This window comes from Marmota monax, unplaced genomic scaffold (assembly GCF_021218885.2).
Source record: "Marmota monax isolate L192 unplaced genomic scaffold, Marmota_monax_Labrador192_F-V1.1 WCK01_AAM20220418_F8-fsc00109, whole genome shotgun sequence".
NCBI classification, from domain to species: domain Eukaryota; kingdom Metazoa; phylum Chordata; class Mammalia; order Rodentia; family Sciuridae; genus Marmota; species Marmota monax.
The window spans coordinates 2,683,623-2,705,920 of NW_026695229.1; the positions used below are offsets into that span (position 1 = coordinate 2,683,623).

At 39.9% G+C, this 22,298-nt stretch overlaps 1 protein-coding gene across 6 annotated transcripts in view; it reads left to right on the top strand.

Annotated features, from left to right (window-relative positions):
• Nucleotides 1-22,298, top strand: part of Urgcp (upregulator of cell proliferation) — a 45,540-nt gene that overhangs the window by 3,778 nt on the left and 19,464 nt on the right. Inside the window, exon 1 of one of the 6 annotated variants that reach the window (XM_046437888.1) lies at nucleotides 15,000-15,091. The exons of 3 other annotated variants lie outside the window; for them this stretch is intronic. In XM_046437888.1, the coding sequence (XP_046293844.1) occupies nucleotides 15,078-15,091 (14 nt within the window). In that variant the 5' untranslated portion in view covers nucleotides 15,000-15,077. Of the gene's footprint in view, nucleotides 1-14,999; nucleotides 15,092-22,298 lie in introns of those variants that run through there. 2 more of the 6 variants (XM_046437887.2, XM_046437889.2) reach the window with 2 other exon arrangements.

Consider the following 22,298-nt stretch of genomic DNA (forward strand, 5'->3'; position numbering starts at 1 on the left):
TTGGAGTTAGTAGTTTAACAACTTTTGGGGGGACACAGTTCAACACAATAATAGATGAGGAGCAGAAGGTGTAACTCAGTTGTCTAGGATGAACAAGTCACTGGGTTTGATTCCCCAGTACCAATAAATAAACCCTGAAAATACTATATTAGGGTGCAGTGAGTGGCCCATGCCTGTAATCCCTAGGGACTCAGAAGGTTGAGGCTGAAGAACTGCAAGTTTGAGGACAGCCTCAGCAACTCAGCAAGATGCTGTCTCTCTCTCTCTCTCTCTCTCTCTCTCTCACACACACACACACACACACACACATACACAAAGCAGGGGCTGATGTAGCTCAGCAATAGAGCACCTCTGAGTTCAAAAAGAAAATATTAAGGGCTAGGGATGTGGCTCAAGTGGTAGCATGCTCGCCTGGCATGCGTGTGGCCCGGGTTCGATCCTCGGCACCACATACAAAGATGTTGTGTCCACCGAAAAACTAAAAATAAATAAATAAATATTTTAAAAAATACTATCTAGATGTTAGCAGTGAAGGTTGGTTGGGCTTATAACATCTGTGAAAGGAACAAAAGAAAATTGATGGAATTACCAGATTAAAAAAAAAAAAGAAAATATTGTCTGATCTAATTTTACTCAACATTTCTAACACCAAAAGTGTGAGTTTTTCACCTTTTATCAACCAATTCTTTTGACTCTCCAGACACACACTGGCTATACTATAATTCAATTCCATTCCAGTACCAACTTCCCTGAGTTAGCACAAAGCAAACCCCACAGGTTAAGAGTTTAGTCCCCACAAGACTGCCCCCATTTCTAATGCCCTCACAACTCTCAGGTTGCCACCTGAATGAAAGAGAGTGAATTTGGAGTCCCTACTCTGAATTAAGAGCAGACTTCCTCCTGGGGAAAGAAGGAAGCTAAACGGCTAAAGGAAGCTAAAGAATGAAGATCCCTTCCCTGCCCCAGCTCTAATACAGGGTAATTAAATCTATGTATGTATATCATCTGGCTTTTGTTTCTATAAATTGTAACTGCTTCTGTGGGGCTGGTGGAGAAAAGCAATCTAACTGCTTCTTGATTTGATCAAACTGCATGAAGTTCACAATTTATTTTTCCATCTTTTGTTTATTTCTTAAGTGAGCCAGTGGCCAAATCCTCCAGCCAGGGTCCCTGGGTTAGGCTGTCTGTAACATGAACCCAGTTAGTAGGTAGGCATGATTGATGAGATCATTGGGTGTTGATGATGAAACCCCATGTCCAGCTCTTTTTCCCTGGTAGTCCTGGGGTGATGCTGGAAGTTCCAGTCCTCCAGTCACAGGGTTAGATCCTCAGGAATCCTACTCATCACTCTGAAACTAATCTATGGGCCTACCAAGAGACTCCTATAGGCATATCTCAGGTTTTTGTTTTTGTTAATGAAAAACAAAAGACCTTCCTATCATTTCTGTCATGCAGGAAATTCCAAGGGTTGTAAAAATTGTGCCAGGGGGCTGGGATTGTGGCTCAGAGGTAGAGCGCTCCCCTAATGTGCGTGACACAGCACTGGGTTTGATCCTCAGCACTACATAGAGTAAAATAAAGACATTGTGTTCACCTATAATTAAAAAATAAATATTAAAAAAACTGTGCTAGGACCAGGGGCAAAGACCAAATATATATTTCTTATTATATCAAATAAGTGAAAGAGGCCAGTTACCAGAGGGCAAATAGTGTATGGCTCTATCTGTATATCCAGAATAGGCAACACTGTAGTGACAGAAAATAGATTAATGGTTGCCTGGGATGAGGAAGGGAGGGAATAGGGAGTGATTGCTGATGGGTAAATTATATGTTCATACAGATGTTTAACATATGATGGTGCAAGCCTGTAATCCCAGCTACTCAGGAGGCTGAAGCAGGCCAGCCTGGGCAATTTATCAAAATCCTGACTCAAAATAAAGATGGGAGTGCAGGGGGTGTAGCTCAGGGGTAGAATTCTTGCTTAGCATGCAGGAAGCCCAGTACTGAAGGAAAAAAAAAAGGTATATATATATATATATGTATATATATAATCTGTAGATTACTTTGGGCAGATTGATATTCCATTTTTTAAAAAATGTCTTTCAGCAATGATTTAAAAAAATTTTTTAGTTATAGATGGATACAATACCTTTATTTTATTTATTTGTTTTATGTGGTGCTGAGGATTGAACCCAGTGCCTCACATGCGCAAGGCAAGGGCTCTGCCACTGAGCCACAACTCCAGCCACTCAGCAATGTTTTGTAGTTTTCAGTGTATAAGTCTTTCACCTCGTTTTTTGGTTAAATATATTCTTAGACATTTTTGTTCTTTTAGATGCTATTATATATGGAATTCTTAACTTCCTATTCTGATAAGTTTTTGTTTATTTGTTTTGTTTTGTACTGGGGATTAAACCCAGGGTTGCTTTACCATTGAGCTATATCACCAGCCCTTTTATTTTTTATTTTAATACAGAGTCTTGCTAAGTTGCTTAGGGCCTTACTAAATTACTGAGGCTAGCCTTGATTTTATGATCTTCCTGCTTCAGCCTCCCAAGTTGCTGGGTGACAGGCCCTACTCTTGATAGTTCTTTACAAGTATATAGAAACACTACTTAGTTTTTTGTTATTGATCTTCTACCCAACAACATTGCTGAATTTGTTTATTAGCTCTAGTAGCTTTCTTATGGATTCTTTGGAATTTTCTATAAGGTCATGTCATCTGCAAGTATAGTTTTATATCCATTCCATTTTGTAAACCTTTTCAATACTATATTGAATAGAAGTGGAGAAAGTGGGCATTTTTTTCTTGTTTTTGATCTTAGGGGGAAGTTTTCACTCTTTCCCCATGGGTATGATGTTCCCTGTGGATTTTTTTGTAAGTGCCCTTTTTCATGTTGAGCAAATCCTCCTCTATTCCTAGTTTGTTGATTTTTTGGAGGAGGGGTACTGGGGACTGAATGCAGAGACACTTTACCACTGAATTATATCCCCAGTCCTTTATCCTGAGTTCAGCTGAGGACTGAACTCAGGACCATGCGTGTGCTAGAAAAGTGCTCTGCCACTGAGCTAAATTTCCAACCCCTGTTTTTTTAGATTTTGAGACAAGGTCTCACTAAGTTGTTGAGGGCCTCGCTAAATTGCTGAGGCTAGTCTCAAACCTGAGATCACCTGCCTTAGCCTCCCAGGTCTCAGGAATTATAGGCCTGTGCCCCTGTGCCCAGCTACTTTTCTGCATATTCTCCAGATATTTTTGTAATTATCATAGCGATTACATAGAGCATCCTAAAGTTATAGTAATCTAATTTAAATTCATACTAACATCTTTAATTGCAATAAAAAACTATTCATACAGTTTTCTTCCCCCTTCATATTATTGGTGTTATAAATTCTATCTCTATACATTGTATACCCAACAATATAGATTTATTTATTGCAGTATTGAGAATTGAACCCAGGAGTACTCTACTACTGTGCTGTACCCCTCTTTCCCTTTTTTTCACTAAGTTTCCAGAATGGCCTCCCAACTTTTGATCCTCTTGCCTTGGGCTCCCAAGTAGCTGGGATTATGGGCGTATGCCACCCTGCTCAGCCCTAATAGTACAGATTTAAATTTATAATTTTTTATGCATTTGTCCTTTTTTGAGATTTAAATTTTAAATTTATAATTTTTATGCATTTGACCTACCTACCTTCCTTTCTTCCCTCCTTCCTCCCTCCCTCCCTCCCTCCCTCCCTCCCTTTCTCTCTCTCTCTCTTTCAGATGGGGGGGGGGATCTCACAATCTTGCCTGGGCTGGTCTCAAACGCCTGTGGTCCTCCTGCTCAGCCTCCTGAGAAGCTGGGAATACAGGTATAAGCCACTGCACCTGGCTCAGTCCTGTTGAACATAAGAAGTGGAGTTACAAACCAAAATTACAATAATACTGACTTTTATATTTGCCTGTACATTTATCATCACTGCGGATCTTTATATCTTTGGCTTGTGAGCATCCGTTCATTTCAACCTGAAGGCTCCCTTTACGGTTCCTTGTAGGGCTGGGAGCATGCAAAGAAGATCTGCTATGCTTCCTCCAGTTAAAAAGAGGAAAAGGGAAATGGGCTGCTACTGCTTAGGACCAACTCTACCACCATGCTGGTGAAGAGCACATATTTTGAGTAAAAATGCCATGAAACATTCCTACCTCTTAAAGCTTTTTCTTGCTTGAGTGTTTGCTTGGTTGTGGTAAATCTTTGACTTTTCCAGAGCTTCTAGTTGTCTAGAAGGCTTCTAGTTGTTTCTGCTTGTTTCTGTGGGGAATTCAAATTGGCAATGATTTTTTTTTTTTTTTTTTAAATATAGAGAGCATTTTGGGAAACTGGCACTATCATTCGGAGCTTGTGATTGTGCTAGGAGGATAATCTGTATGTGTGTTTGTGTATTTTTGTATTTGTATATATGTGTGCAAATTTGTGTATGTTTATGTATATGTGTATGTGTATAAACACATACACACAGAGATAATATATGTATCTGAAAAGCCTTAAAATGTTAATATACTACTGACCTAGAAATTAAACTTCTACAAACTTGGCTTAAGGAAATAATCATGTATGTGTGTAGGCCATTTTGGGTACAAGGATATTTCTTGTCCACATTCCTTATAGTAATGAAATACTGGTAGAAATATTTATGTCCAACAGTAGGGGTTGTTAAAATATACCATGGACCACCATGCTGTAGGATGCTAAAACTCATGTTTTAAGGAAGATTTAATTTCAGCAAACTTATATTCCTTAACATTTTTAAAGTGTTAAAATAGATCACATTGTAGGTCACATTATAAATCTTAGCAAATACAACGAAATGGAGATAATTTCTTGCATCCTATGAAATCAGAATAGAGTGAAGTTAGAGATTAACGATAAGATCAAAAACAAAAATCACTCTAATACCTGGGAACTAAATAGTATGCTTTTGAATGAGGAATGGATAGCAGAAGAAATCAGGGGAGAAATAAAAAAAATTCTTACAAATGAGAATAGTGATAACATATCAAAATCCTTGGGACAGCATAAAGGCAGTTCTAAGAAGAAAATTTATAGCCCTGAGTTCATACTTTACAAAAAATAATTCAACATTACGTATCAAGTCCCTAGAAAAAGAAAAACAAACCAACACCAAAATCAGTAGAAGTTAGTAATTGAAATCAGAGCCAAAATCAGTGAAATGGAGAATAAAAAATAATACAAAGGATCAATGAAATAAAGAGTTGGTTTTTTGAAAAGATAACCCAGATTGATAAATCTTTAGCCAAACTAACCAAAATACAGAGAAAGAGGACTCAAATAAAATTGGAGGTGATAAAGGAAATATCTCTGGTCACGGTGGCATATGCCTATAATTCCAGCAGCTTGGGACACTGAGACAGGAGGATTGTGAGTTCAAAGCCAGCTTCAGCAATGGCAAGGTGCTTATCAATCCAAAAAAATTTCAGGAGTACTAACCCATTCACAATAACCTAAAAAGAAAAGAAAAGAAAAAAACAACTCAAAACTTTGTAATTAATCTAATGAAGGATGGGACAAAACAGATGTGAAGACCAATGGAATAGGGCTGGGGATGTGGCTCAAGTGGTAGCGTGCTCGCCTGGCATGCGTGTGGCCTGGGTTCGATCCTCAGCACCACATACAAACAAAGATGTTGTGTCCGCCGATAACTAAAAAATAAATATTAAAAAATTCTCTCTCTCTCTCTCCCTCCCTCCCTCTCTCACTCTCTCTTAAAAAAAAAAAAAAAGACCAATGGAATAGAATAGGAGACAAACCTACATAAAAAGAGTTACTTCGTACTAGACAAAGGTATTAAAAACATACATAGGAGGAAAGATAACCTTTTTAATAAATGGTGCAGGGCAAACTGGAAAGTCATATGTAAAAGACCCCTTTCTTGACCTCTGTCTCACACCCTGCACTGAAGTCAACTCAAAGTGGATCAAAGACCTAGGAATTAGACTAGAAACTCTGCAACTGCTAGAATGGGAGATTTTTGCCACCTGTTCCTGAGGACATTAACATCCATAATATATAAAGAACTCAAAAAAACACCAAAAAATTTTTGATAAATGGACAAAAAAACTAAATAGACAGTTCTCAAAAGAAGAAATACAAATGGCCATATATTTACATGAAAAAATACTCAACATCTTTAACAATTAGGGAAATGCAAAGCAAAACTACACTGAGATTTCATCTTACTTCAATCAGAATGGCAATAATGAGGAATAAAAATAATAAGTGTTAGCGAGGATGTATGGAAAAGGTATATTCATTCATAGTTATTAGGACTGCGAATTAGCGCAAACAATCTGGAAAAACAGTATAGAGATTCTTCAAAAAACTAGAAATGAAACAACCTATGACCCAGCTATCCCACTCTTCAGTATATATCCAAAAGATCTAAAATCAGCATACTAACTGGGCACGGTAGCACAAGCCTATGATCCCAGCAACTCAGGAATCTGAAACAGTAAGATCATGAGTTCAAAGCCAGCCTCAGTAACTTAATGAGGCCCTAAGCAACTTAGTGAGACCCTGTCTCAAAAAAAAAAAAGTAAAATGGGCATGGGGATGTGGCTGAGTGGGTAAGTGCACCTGGGTTCAATCCCTGGTATCAAAAAATAAATAGATTAAAAAAAAATAAAATCAGCATACTATAGGGACACAGCCACATCAGTGTTTATAGCAGCAGAATTCACAATAGCCAAGCTATGGGATCAACTTAGGTACCCTTCAACAGATGAATGGATTAGGAAAATGTGCTACATGTACACAATGGAGTATTACTTAGCCATACAGAAGAATGAAATTATGGCGTTTGCTGGAAAATGGATGAAACTGGAGACTTTCATGCTAAGTGAAATAAACCAGATCCAAGAAGTCAAAATTTGAATGTTTTCTCTGATATGCAGAAGCTAGTCCAAATAAAAAGGGTTAAAGCAGGGGGGAGATCCAAGATAGTGGACTAGAAGGAGGTTGCATTCCTTGTTGCTCTGTGACTTGAGATTCAAACAGAGGAACTGTCTTCCTTAACATGACTCCTAAAGCACAACAAATAAAACCAAAAATCAACAAGTATTTTTTCTCTACAAAGCAGTTGTTGCTGCCCACTGATCCCCTGCTGTTTACCCACTCTTTGTCTGCCATGATCACCCACTGTCTACCAGCATATCACCTGCCTTTTGAGCATAGATTGCTCATGACTATTGCCTATCATCAGCCATTTTCCCATTTACCTGCCTCTTACCTGCGTGCAGCCCGATGAGCACTTTCGGATCCCAACGTGCACCTGTGGATCACCTGCCATGAGCTTGCCCACTGCCCCCTGCTGCCTGGAAGTCCACTGTCACAGTACCTGCAGGATACATGTAGCTGCCACCATTTTGGGACACTGGCCAGGGCCTGCAGGTTTGCAGCAGTCTGGGGGCGTGGCCACCTCAGTCTGGGGACACCAACCAGGGCCTGGAGATACGTTGTCAGAATACCTGCAAGTCTGGTTGCACCTGAGGTCTTTCTGCTGGGTGTGCTAGTGGCCACCATCTGGCTGCTTTTTGGTAAGGTCGCTCCTTTGTGTGAGTGCATCCCTGGTGGTCTCTGCAAGTTGAAATGGCATTGAGATCTTGGGACTGCAGCAAGGCAGACCCTGGGGAATCTGACACCAGGTCCGTCAGATTGTACTTGGGCTTGAATGGGCCAGTCTGGGTCTAGCAAGCCTGTGGAAAGCTGGAGACTAGGGGCAGTGCCCTGGGGGGAGCTCAGGTTGGAGAAACTGGAGAAAACCAGACTCTCTCCAGCTCATTGAGTCCTGAAGTACTCAGGGACATTGGGTACTGTTCATATTAGTTTCTCCCTTAAAGATGAGATACTGGAAGCCTTCAGGAACACTATAAGACTACAGGGTAGAAACTATTCTGCCTCAGATCCATACCACTAAATGGGAAGACACACAAACAACATGAAAAAACCAAGGGAACAAAGTGCCTCAAACAAACCAAGATGTTTCAACAATAGAATCAATAGACAACACAGTAGAGGAAATGTCAGAGAAAGAGTTTAGAAGATACGTAGTTAGGCTGATTTTCAAAATAAAGCATGGTATCAGAGAGAAAATATAAGAAGTGAAAGATCACTTCAATAAAGAGGCAAAGATTATAAAAAGGAATCAAGCAGAAATACTTGAAATGAAGGAAACAGTAAACCAAATTAAAGTTTTAGTGGAAAGTATCATCAACAGACTAGACCATTTAGAAGACAGAACCTCAGGCAATGAAGACAAAATATACACTCTTGAAAATAAAGTCAACTGAACAGAGAAGATGGTAAGAAACCATGAAAAGAACTTCCAAGAAATATGGGATATCATGAAAAGACCAAATTTAAGATTTATCAGAATAGATTAAGGCCTGGAGGTACAAACCAAAGGAATAAACAATCTTTTTAAAGACATAATATTAGAAAATTTCCCAAATTTAAAGAATGAAATGGAAAATCAAGTACAAGAGGCTTACATGACACCAAATATACAAAGTTACAGCAGACCCACATCAAGGTACATTATACTGAAAATGACTAGCATATAGAAAAATGATAGAATTTTTAAAAAGGATACGAGAGAAAAAAACTCAAATTACATATAAGGGGAAACCAATTTGGATTTCAGCTGATTTTTCAACCCAGACCCTCAATGCCAGGAGGCCCTGGAATAACATATATCAAGCTCTGAAAGAAAATGAATGCCAGCCAAGAATACTATACCCAGCAAAATTAAGCTTCAGATTTGAAGATGAAATAAAAACCTTCCATGATAAACAAATGTTAAAAGAATTCACAACTAAAAAGCCTGCACTATAGAACATTCTCAGCAAAATATTTTATGGGGAGAAATTGAAAAAAAATACAAAAACACTGAAAATCAACAAAGGGAGGAGCTACACAAAGGAGAGGTCAATTAAAGGAGAAACTAAGTCACATGAAAAAACAAAAATAAACCAAAATGACTGGGAATACAAATCATATCTTAATAATAATCTGAAAGTTAATGGCCTAAACTCATTCAAAAGAGACTGGCAGATTGGATTAAAAAAAAACCAAACCTAACAATATGCTGTCTTCAAGAGATTCACTTCCTAGGAAAAGACATTCACAGACTGAAGGTGAAAGGTTGGGAAAAAACATATCACTCACATGGACTGTTAAACAAGCAGGGGTTTCTATCCCCATAAAGTGGAAGTGGGACTCTAAGTGAACTCACAAAGTGGACTTCAAACCAGAGTTAGTCAGAAGGGATAAAGAAGGACATCTCATACTGCTTAAAAAATCATACATCAACAAGATATAACGATAATGAATTTTTATGTCCCCCAAAATGGAGCATCTAAGTACATCAAACAAAACCTTTCTCAATTTCAAGAACCAAATGGACCACAACACAAAAATACTGGGTAACTTCAACACACCTTTGTCACCACTGGATAGATCTTCCAAACAAAAACTAAACAATCTATAGAACTAAATAATACAATCAATGACTTAGACTTAATGGACATATATAAAGTATTTCATCCATCATTGAGCAAATACACCTTTTTCTCAGCAGCTCATGGGTCCTTCTCTAAAATAGACCATATGTTATGCCACAAAGCACCTCTCAGAAAATAGAGATATTACCTGCATTCTATCAGATCATAATGGAATAAAATTAGAAATCAATGGTAAAATAAAAAATAAAAGCTACTCCAACTCCTGGAGACTAAATAATATGCTATTGAATGAACAATAGATAGCAGAAGACATCAGGGAGGAGATAGAACAATTATTAGAGGTAAATGAGAACACTGATAAGACATCAAAATCTCTGGGACACTATGAAAGTGTTAAGAAGAAAGTTCATTGCATTGAGCTCATTCGTTAAGAAGAATAAAAAGTCAAAAAATAAATGTGGTGTAACTCAAAGCCTTAGAAAAAGAAGACCAAAAGTAGTAGAAGACAGGAAATAATTAAAATTAGCTGAAATCAATGAAACTGAAACTAAAGAAACAATTAAAAATTGGTAAAACAAAAAGTTGGTTCTTTGAAAAAAATATAAATAAAGTTGATAAACCCTTAGCCATGCTAATGAAGAGGAGAGAGAAAACTCAAATTACTAAAATTCGTGATGAAACAGGAATTATCACAATGGACACTACTGAAATACAGAAGATAATTAAAACTATTTTGAAAATTTATACTCCAATAAAATAGAAAATCTCAAAGACACTGACAAATTTCTAGAGACATATGATCTACCCAAACTGAATCAGGACATACACAATTTAAACATCAATTTCAAGCAGTGAATGGAAGACACCATCAAAAGCCTACCAACCAAGAAAAGCTCAGACCAGATGGTTTCTCTGTCAAGTTCTAGAAGACCGTCAAAGAAGAACTAATATCAATACTCCTCAAATTATTCCATGAAATAGAAAAGGAGGGAACCCTCATTCTGTGAGGCTAATATCACCCTGATACCAAAACCAGACAAAGACACATCAAGGAAAGAAAATTTTAGACCAATATCCCTGATAAACATAGACACAAAAATTCTCAATAAAATTCTGGCAAATCATATACAAAATCATTAAAATGATAGTGCACCACTATCAAATGAGGTTTATCCCAGGGGTGCAAGGTTGGTTCAACATACAGAAATCAATAAACATATTATATCATATCAATAGACTTAAAGACAAGAATCATATGATTATCTCAATAGATTCAGAAAAAGCATCTGACAAAATATAGCACATCTTCATGTTCAAAACACTAGAAAAACTAGGGATAGTAGAAACATACCTCAACATTGTAAAAGCTATTGATGCTAAGCCCAAGGCCAACATCATTATAAATGGAGAAAAATTGAAAGCATTCCCTCTAAAAACTGGAACAAGACAGGGATGCCCTCTTTCACCACTTCTATTCAACATAGTCCTTAAAACTCTAGCCAGAGCAACCAGAGGAAAGAAATTACAAATAGGAAAATAAGAACTCAAAACTATTGCTGTTTGTTAAGGACATGATTCTATATTTAGAAGATCCAAAAAATTCCACCAGAAAACTTCTAGAACTAATAAATGAATTCAGTAAAGTAGCAGGAGATAAAATCAATACCCATAAATCAAATGCATTTCTATACATAAGCAATGAATCCACTGCAAGAGAAATTAGAGAAACTACCCCATTTATGATAGTATAAAAAAATTGGGAATCAATCAAACAAGAAAGGTGAAAGCCTACCAACCAAGAAGCTGGTTGGTAGACTCTCACCCTGTACAATGAAAACTACAGAACACTAAAGAAATTGAAGAAGACCTTAGACGATAGATCTCCCATGCTCTTGGATAACAGAAATAATATTGTCAAATATTTGGCCATACTACCCAAACTGTTTTACAGATTTAATGCAATTCCTATTAAAATCCCAATGACATTCTTCATAGAACTAGAAAAAGCAATCATGAAATTCATTTGGAAAACTAATAAGAGACCCAGACTAGCCAAAGCAATCCTTAGCAAGAAGAGTGAAGCAGGAGGTATCACAATACCAGACCTCAAACTATGCTACAGAGCAATAGTAACAAGAACACCATGGTATTGGTACCAAAACAGACATGTAGACCAATGGTACAAAATAGAAGACACAGAGACAAACTCACATAAATACAGTTATCTCATACTAGACAAAGGTGCCAAAAACATACATTGGAGAAAAGATAACCTCTTCAACAAATGGTGCTAGGAAAACTGGAAATCCTTATGTAGCAAAATGAAATTAAACCTCTATCTCTCACCCTGAACAAAAAATTAACTCAAAGTGGATCAAAGACTTATGCACTAGAACAGATAACTTATGCCTAATAGTAGACAAATTGGACCCAAATCTTCATCATGTCGGCTTAGGATCTGACTTCCCTAACAAGTCTCCTAAAGCACAAGGAGTAAAATTATGAATCATTAAATAGGATGTATGCAAACTAAAAAGTTTCTTCTCAGCAAAGGAAACAATAACGTGAAGAGAGAGCCTACAGAATGGGAGAAAACCTTTACCATATACACCTCGGGTAGAGCACTAATCTCCAGGATATATAAAGAATTCAAAAAACTTAACACCAAAAAACCAAATAACCCAATCAATAAATGGGCTAAGGAACTGAACAGACACTTCACAGAAGAAGAAATACAATCAATCCACAAACACATGAAAAAATGTTCATCATCTCTAGCAGTTAGAGAAATGCAAATCAAAACTAACTCTAAGATTTCATCTCACTCCAGTCAGAACAGCAATTATCAAGAATATAAGCAACAATAAATGTTGATGAAGATGTAGGGAAAAGGGTACACTTATACCTTGCTGGTGGGACTGCAAACTGGTGCAACCATTATGGAAAGCATTATGGAGATCCCTCAGAAAACTTGGAATGGAACCACGATTTGACCCAGCTATCTCACTCCTTGGTTTATACCCAAAGGACTTAAAATCAGCATACTACAGTGATGCAACCACCTCACCTCTATGTTTACAGCAGCTCAATTCACAATAGCTAAATTATGGAACCAATCTAGATGCCCTTCAACAGATGAATGGGTAAGGAAAATGTGGTACATATACACAATGGAATATTACTCAGCCTGAAAGAAAAATGAAATTATGGCATTTGCAAGTAAATGAATGGAACTAAAGAACATTATGCTAAGTGAAATAAGCCAATCCCCAAAAGTCAAAGGCTGAATGTGTTCTCTGATAAGTGGATGCTGATCCATAGTGGGGAGACAGGTAGGAAAGAATGAAGGAATTTGGGATTATTCAGAGGGGAGTGAGGGGAGTGAGGGGAGGGGTGGGGCTGTGGGGATGGGAAAGTCTGTAATATAAGACAGACAATATTACCCTATATACATGTAAGACTACACTACTGGTGTGACTCTGCACCATGTACAGCCAGAGGAATGAGAAGTTGTGCTCCATTTGTGTACAATGTGTCAAAAAGCATTCTACTCTCATGTATAACTAATTAGAACAAATTAAAAAAAATAGAAGGGAAAAAGAGGGAAAGGAAAAAGGTGGGTGGGGGAAAAGGTTTGGGGGAGGAAAAGGGTGAGTGGGAAGGATTCTATCAAAGTAGAAGAAAGATCAGTGAACTAGATGAAGGGGATTGAGAGGGAGGGAAAAAGGTTGGCATAAGGGAAGAACAGTGGAGTGAATGTGACCTAACTTTTCCTATGTACTTTTAGTGAGACAGGTCTCATTAAATTGTCTAGGCTAACCTCAAAATAGAAAAGAGAAAGTTTTTAGGTTGGCCTGGACAATTTAGTGAGACCTGTCTCAAAAAAAAATAAATAAAATAAACATAATAAAAATCTGTTGGGGCTTGGGCTTGTAGCTTAGTAGTAGAGTGCTTGCCTAGCACATTTGAAGCACTGGTTAGATCCTTAGCACCACATTAAAAAATAAATGAATAAAGGTATTGTGTCCATCTACAACTAAAAATATTATAAACAAAAATAATTGTTGGTTTCCAAAATATTAAGTAATACAGGACTGGGGATGTAGCTCCGTGGTAAAGCACTTGCCTAGCATGCACAATGTCCTGGGTTCTGGGTATTAAACCTAGGTTCAGGCCTAGTGGTCAAACGATTTTTAGAAAACAAACTTCCTTGTCAGATGTAGTGGCACATTCCTGTAATTCCAGCCTGAGGGGACTGAGGCAAGAGATTCACAAATTCAAGGCCAGCCTCTTCAATTTAGGCAGACCCTGACTCAGAAATAAAAAGGGCTTTGGAGTATGGCTCAGTAGTAGAGGGCCTCTAGATTCAATCTCCAATACCACAAAAATCAAACAAATAAATACAAATAAAATTAATCTGACCTCCAGCGGCAATCATTACTGCCTTCAATCAAATCCATTTAGGATTGCCCACTCCCCAAACTCTTCCTCACTGTATCTATCCCTAATCTGGGTCCCCAAAATCCCTCTAGCTTTATATTTCAGCTCCCATTTACAGATCATTAATTGTCCTCTGAACTTAGTGGTTGCTACCACTTAAAATGGTAGCAACTGTGAGCTACTATTTTATTGATGAGGACAAGGCTAAGAAACGTTGAATGGATTCTCCCAGTACAGAATGAAACCTTGTACCAGGCAACATATTAATCCCATACAAATATGAACTAATTTAATCCTCAAAGAGAAGATAGGACATAATACCCCTGTTTTTCAAAGGAGGAATTGTGGCCCTGGAGAAGTTTTAGCTTGCCAGAGCTCCTAATTATTAATGGATCTCAGATTCCAATCCAGGTATTCTGGCTCCAGAAGACTTTTAAACACTGCTTTGCTGTCTTGTATACTTCATAAAATAAATAATAATAATTTTTAATAATATTTAATGTGACAACGCAGAAAATGCTGAGGTTCAAAATTTTATCTGTCCAAATACTCATAGCTTGTGGGTGAGGGTGTAAAAAACCCCACTGCTGGAGTTCCAGGTTCATTATAGTGCTTATTAATACAATATAAAGAATATTCTTTAGAGCTTCACAGTGTGAATTTACATCTTTTGCAAAGGTTAACAGGCCAGAAACACGTTCAAAAACAGCCCTGCAAGTTAGAAGTAGAAAGTTGCTGGTTTGCTTAATAACAATAACAGAGATTCGGAAAAAGGCTTTTCTTAGTAAATTAAACTCAAAACGCAGAAGGGTAGATTTCCCCCAGGTCCTGGAGCCAGGTCCTCAGGCAGGTTCGGCACCTAAGGTGCAGCCTGACCCCTTAGGGCCGGGACAGAGTGGGTGGGAGGCAGTAGGGTAGGGCTGTGCTGGCCCAGGCTCACGCTCCGCACCTCGGCCAGTCGGCCGTCAGTCTGTCCCCTCCCTTGCCAGCCGTCGCCTACCCTCCGCCCGGAGCCCCGCGCGATGCGGAGCGGGGCGGGCGCGGCTGCGAGGCCCCTCCCCGGCGCCCGCCGCGGCCGTGCGAGCAGCGGAGGAGGTGGGAGCGTGAGGCCTCCGCGTTCATGGCGTCTCCCGGGTGAGTGCCGCCTTGGGCCGCGCCGCCACCTCGCGCGGGGCGCTGGCCCAGCGGGGGCCGGGCCCCGAGCTACCGGTGTCTTGTACCCACGTCCTGAGTTGGCCTCGGACGCGGCCCCGGCGTTCCCTCCTTCCAGGTCCGCGGCCCGCGGCCGCGGCCTCCCGGCCGACCTTGGGCGGACGCGGCCGGGCCAGGGTCGCGGCGCCGGGTCGGGGTGGGGGTGACCAGAACAGCCGCGGGCTGCGGGCAGGGGTCGGAGCACTAGGCCTGAGGGTCTGGGTGACGTGGAAAGGGTTTGGTACTGGGGTCGCGTCGGAGAATCGGGATGCGGGTCTTCGCAGAGGCCTTGGGGAGGCTCACCCGCCCCTGGCATCTGCGTTTCTGGCGTTTGAACTTGATTGCGTTGGAAGCTGAGGTTCGGTGTCGCTGTCGTTAGGCTGTTCCTAGGGTGTCCCAGGATGGCAGGGCAGACAGACAGCCCTATCCTTGCCCAGAGCTGAAAAGCCGGCCTGGCGTCTCATCCGTCCAGCCGGTACCCACCGGCCTGCTTAGGGTGGTTGATATTATTCTGATACTACCTTTTTATTTATTTTTGTTTGTTTGTTTAAAAATGTTCTGTCTTTTGGGAAATGATGGTGACACATATAGTTTGTAATGTTTTTTGGCACTTGAGAAAATAAAACTCAGAATTAATTATTACCTTTTTGATAGTTTTGCTGGACATGAAATCTGAGATTGGCATTTAATCAAACACCTTCATTCTACAGAGGCAGAAAATTAGTCTCAAGGTCATCCCATTAGTTGGTAAAATTCTTCTTTGACTATTGCCAATCATTCAGAGGGTCTTAGACCCAGTAGCCATGGTAGCAATTCATGTTATACATCTTTACAGTGCACTGTAAAGGTGTGTTTGAGAAATGACCCACAGCCTTCTGTGTTATACATCTTTACAGCTGCTGGGAGACCTGTAGGTTGAAGATGGGGATGCTGTGTCTCTTACAAATGAGACCTGAGCTAGACTGAGTAATTTGGCTCAGTCCAGTGGCCTATATGAAGCAAGCTGAACTTGAATCTAGGCCTACAGACTCTAGCTGCAGGCCCACTGTTTTTCTAGGCTTGGGAGCAGCAATCACTGCTGGGACCTGGCCTTTTCACTGCCAGCTCTGTACCCAGTACTTTGAGCTCATAAATAGAATAAGCAGTGGCCCATCCCTGGGAAGGCCAGGTTGATTGACTCAGGGGTTCAAGGTCCCTCTGCATTCCTGTCCCACTTGTCAAGAAAGTGCAAGGCAAGGCCTCCTAGAGTCAGCATGTGGGTGACTGAGCCTGTGTAGAATTGTCATGAAGCTTTGAAAAAATCATGGTGCACTTCGTTCCTAAGCAAACTACTCTTTAGACTTGGGTCAGAGGATAACAATGTTGGGCTGGTGATTCTGTGAGCCAGTTGGGCCTAAACTATGTCTCTGTTGTAAGTGACATGCAATATGTGTGGTTCGAGCTATTTGTAAGTGACCCAGAATCTGCAGTGTGTAGTAATTTTTAATTTTATGAGGAGTATACATTGCAAAACTGAGGTCACAAAACCTTTAGTATTCTTCATTTTGTTTTATGGAGGAAAACTATGTGCTTATTACTGGATATACAATGCACATCTCTTACAAATGAGACCTGAGCTAGACTGAGTAATTTGGCTCAGTCCAGTGGCCTGCATGAAGCACATCTCCAGACATGACTCCCAGTGTCTCCTTATAGGCTTCCTTGGAAAACGAGCCCAGCAAAGGAGACAGTGCTTCCTGAGACCCCTGTCCTGTCTTAGTCAGCTGATTACAATCATCAAACCTACTACAGTAGGTGTTGGGGGAAGCAAATCTGGAAATATAGGGTAGAGATAGGAGAAAAGTTGACTTCTGACTGAAGTGTTTATGTAGGGGTTTCCAAATCCATTGTTTTTTTATTGATAAGGTCCATGAGAGAGCTAAGAAGGAAAGAAGAAATCTTAAGCATTTTTGCAGATCTTTTGAATGTGTCAGGCGTTGTGTTAAAGAAAAAGGTGTGTTTGAGAAATGACCCACAGCCTTTTGTGTGGAGACAAGGCCAGAGGAGGTGGCAGGGCCAGACTCTGGGCTCATTGTCTTACTAATTGCTGAAGGGCCTTTCTTGCCCATATCCTTGTGTTGAGCTCTGGGAGAAACCATGTGAAGCAATATGGAGTAGGCAGAGGGGCAGAAAACACATAATGCTCACCCCCCCTGCCACCAGCTAGCCTTTCCTGAACACATAACACTCACCCCGCTCCCACCATCCCTGTTCCTTATCTGCCCTTCCCTGCCCTTTCTACAACTGCCTAAATCTCCTTTCCTTGCCTTGCTTAACATTGCCTTCTCTGCTTGCTTTTTCATTGTTGGTGTTTCCTTGGGTTCTGTGATCTGTTTTTATTTCTCTCTCTTTTTTTAAGTGGTACTGTGGATTGAACTCAGGGCCCAGGGACATTCTACCACTGAGCTTCATCCCTAACCCTTTTTTTATTTTGACACAGAGTCTTGCTCAGTTACCCAGGCTATCTTCAAACTATGCTCCTCCTCCCTCAACCTTCTGTGTTTTAGAGATTACAGCTGTGTGCCACCATGCTCAGCCTATTTCTGTAGCTTTAACTGTTGGTCCATGATTTATAGGTGGGTTTCTGGGGTTGTTCCTGCGTTCCCTGAAATTGTGTGTAGTGTTAGGTGTGGTGTATATTTTTCCTGGAAGCATCTTTGGCTTTCATCAGATTCTCAAAGGTGTTCTTATCCCTAACAATCCCTAACCATCCATCCTGAATTCCCAGATTTTCATTTCTATCTGTGCACTAAATATAGCTCCTCAAGTTCCTTTAATAAACCTGGGTTACCTATACAAAGTATATACATTTTTCAGATTATATTGGTAGATAATTTGAGTAACATAAAATGTATAAGACTGAAAATAAAAATCAAATGTAATCCAGGTTTCTCTAGACCATTACCCCTTTTTCTTCCCCCCTGTGGTACTGAGGATCAAACCTAGGGCCCTTCACCCCTGAGCTACATCCCCAGCTCTCTTTAAATTTTGTATTTAGAGACAGTTTCGCTAAGTTGTCACGATTGGCCTCAAACTTGTGATCCTTTTGCCTCAGCCTCTCAAGTCACTGGGACTACAGGTATGCACTACTGCTCGTGACTATACCACCACTCTTAAATTACTGGTGTATAGGAGCTGGGATTGTGGCTCAGTAGCAGAGCGCTTGCCTCACACATGTGAGGCACTGGGTTCAAGCCTCAGCACTACATAAAAATAAATAAACAAAATAAAGATATTGTGTCCATGTATAACTATATCTGTGTAGGAGTCATTGAAAGATCCTCAGCAAATGCCTGAAACAGTGGCTAATATAAAATTCTGTTTTTTTCGTACATACCTATGAAAAAGTTTAATTTGTGATCAAGTTTAATTTATGAACTAGGCACAATCAGAGATTAACAATAACAATAAAATATATCTTTTGTAATAATATACTAGAATAAAAGTTTGTGACTTGGGACCATTATTAAATGAAGTAAGGGTTATTGAACACAAGCTGTGACATAGCTGATCCGATAAATGACTACTAAATGACTGATGGATAGTGTATAGATCATGGATACACTGGGAAAAAGATGATTCATGTCCTGGGTGTGACAGGGCTGGACAGCAGATTTCATCATGCTATTAGAACAGCACAAAATTTAAAACTTAGGAATTATTTATTTCTGGAATTTTCCATGTAACATTTCTAGACTGCAAATGACCATGGATAACTGATGCTGTGGAAAGCAAAACTAGGGATAAGAGAGAACTACTGTATTTTTAAATATTTTGTTAATCTTAGAGAGACAGCCTTACAGAAATAAGAGTCCTTCTCTGTTCCCCACCTGTGGTTGTACTACCTGACAGACTTTTCCTTTGCATTTACATATCATGTTTTTTCTTTACTGTTTTTATGTAAGTGCTATCATACTGTTCTGCAGCTTGCTTTATTCACTCAACAGTATGCCTTGAAGTTCTTTGAATGTCAGAACAAGAAACAGATCTACCTAAATGTTGACAGTTATATAATATTCTATGGCATGGTTATGTTATTTAGTTAAGAATATTTACAGTTTTGTCTAATGCTGCCCATCTCTGTCTCCCTCTAGACATCTGTAGCAGATGCAGAGAATTGGACTTTGTGGTCAGAGATCTTGCCTGTTTTTAAATTGACACTAACAAATTATCTCTAAAAATGTACCACTTTCCCCTTTACCACCAGATTTTTTAAGCGTTCTTCATACCTCCCTATACATGACATCAGCCCAAAGAGTAGGAAACATGACATTTTCATTCACCCATTCTCTAGAAACCTCATCCCAGTCCAGTTTGTTTGATCTGATTGGTAATATCAAGTTCTAACCACCCACATTCCACCAGTAACATTTGATCCACATAAATGAATTTATACTCCTCAGCTTCTCATTTGCAGAAAATATGGTCATTGTTATACTGAAATTTTCCCACACATGGAATGAGGCCTGTCTGGGAAGGAAGGAGCTCAGGCTGAGGAAAGAGGAGAGGATGTGGGAGTGTCAGTCAAGTTCAGGGGAGGAAGCTTGGGCTCTGAGTGGAGCTGGAGAGAAGTAAGACTCATGGTAGTAGATGAGGGAACTGATTGAATTCAAGACTGTGTGAAGCTGTCACTGGACATAAACCCAAAGCCAGTGGTTCTCTGTAGACCCAGAGCCAGTGCCTGAGGAGAGAGAGGGTACCTGAACTGAGCCAGTCTCCCTTCCTCTTTTTGCTTTCTTCCTTCTCTCCTCTTTCCTCTCTTTCACTCACTCCTTCCCTTCTTATTTCCCCTTCTCCTCTTTCCTCCCCTCCCCTTCTTTTTATTCTTTCCAGCCTTCCTTGACATTTCTTTTGGCCTTGTCCTTATTTGCTTGTCCTTTATAACCTTAACTGGAGACCTCATGCCCACTCCCCTGAGCAACATCACCATCCATTGGAATTCTCAAGGACTCATCTGCCTTGGTAACTAAAGCACTCCTATTAACATTCATTGGACATTTACAAATTCTTAAAGCTTATTTTAACCTATTGTCTTTCTTATCTAGGAAGGTTCTCTCCCAACACAGGTGTCTTCTTTTTTTTGGGGGGGGGGTGGTGGTTATTAAGATTGAACCCAGGGGCACTTTATTACTGAGTTACATTCCCAGTTCTTATTTTGAGACAGGGTCTCACAAAGTTGCTGAGGGTCTTGCTAAGTTGCTGAGGCTGGCCCAGCCTCTAAAGTCACTGGGCATACAGGTATGTAACACCATGCCTGGTCTAACACCAATATCTTACAGGGAAGGAAGGGCTTTGCTTTCTCACTGTGGCCTAGACTGACTTAAGGGAGCCAGATTGAGGACCAAGTAGAGGAGGGAGGAATGGGGCTTATATACCACACATTGAGGAGAAAGCACTAGAGAGCTTGAACAAGATTTAACCTGCTCTTGGAGAAATCCATCAGGGCTGTGGTCTGTGTGGAAGGGACATAGTTTTGCCTGTAGTGCTGAGGCCTTGCAGTGGCTTTCATTGCAAATCTAGGATTCTCGTTGTTATACCCGGAGGTCTCTCAGGGGTGGAGGCGGCACTGGTTCTATAGAGCAGCCCTTCAAGCTTCACTTAATCAGGGCTTCAGTAGAACATCCAAGCAGTTGACCTGAAACAGAAGAGCACCCCTAAGCTCAGGGGAGGGCCTCTTACCTAGAACCTCCAGGAAAGGGACTTTCCAGTCCTAGGAAATGCTCTTTTAAATTTAAATCCAGTCCATTTCCAAAAAGTATGTTGACAGGCCTGTACTGAGTGCTTTTTGCATATGTTAGCTAATCTTCACAGCAACCCTATGCAGTAGGTACTATTATTATCCCCTTTACATAGATGAAGACACTGAGGCCCAGCTCAACAGTTTAAGGTAAAAAAAAACTTGATGCAAAATGACTGTTACTAAGTTTTTGTTGCTGTGATGAAATACTTGAAAAATCACTTAAAAGAGGAAAGATTTATTTTAGCTCATGGTTTCAGTCCATGGTTACTTGGTTCCATTGCTTCTGGGCCTGTGTTGAAGCAGAACATCAATGGCAGGGAGCATGTGAAAGAGCAAAGTGACTCACCTTATGGCAGACAGGAGACAGAAAAAGAGAGGAAGGGTCTGAGGACAAAGTAAACCATTTAGAGATGTGCCTCCAGTGACTGAGTTTCTCCAATTAGGTCCTATCTCTTCAAGTTTCTACCACCTCCTAAAAGTTCATTAAACTATAACTTCATTTATTAATGAATTAATTCATTGATGAGGTCAGATCCTCATGATACAATGATTTCCCAAAGTTCAACCTTTGAACACTGCTGCATTAGGATAAGCCTTTAACACATGAGCTTTTGAGGAACATTTCAGATACAAACCATACAATGACTATTCAAGATTATTACTGTTGGTTTAAATTTGGTTTCCAAGGCACAGACAAAAAGGTTGGATTCTGTAGTTTTTGTTCTTCAAGAGCACAGGCAGCTTCTCCTCATACCCTCTGAGTGAAGCAGAAGTAAGGATGTGCTCATGTGGGTTCCAGAGTAAGAAGCTGTGTTAACCAAACAGACCATACCTTCAATTGTGGCTTTACAAAAAGAGAGAGAGAGACAAACAAACAAAAAACCTAGAATGGAATAATTCAGAGACAAATCTTTCCTTTTAAGGATTTGCACCTAGAGACTGAGTGTCCAGGCTACCTGCACACCAGGAACAATACTGCTGTATGGGTCAGAGACTGAGATCTGTTTTATATTCTCTTCATTATAGCTTTTTATAAAGTTGTTAGGTTTTTTGTTTTGTTTTGTTTTTTAACAGCACTGAGGATTGAATCCAGGACCTCGTGCATCCTATGAAAGTGCGATACCACTGAGCTATAGCCCCTGCTCTTTTTATTTTTTACTTTTATTTATTTTTTATTTTTAGTTATAGATGGATATAATACCTTTATTTTATTTATTTTAATGTGGTGCTGAGAATCAAACCTAGTGCTTCACACATGCTAGGTAAGCATTCCCCCATTGAGCTACAACCCTAGCCCCTATTTTTTATTTTGAGATAGGATCTTGCTAAATTGCTGAGGCTGGCCTTGAAATTGTGATCCTCCTGCTTCAG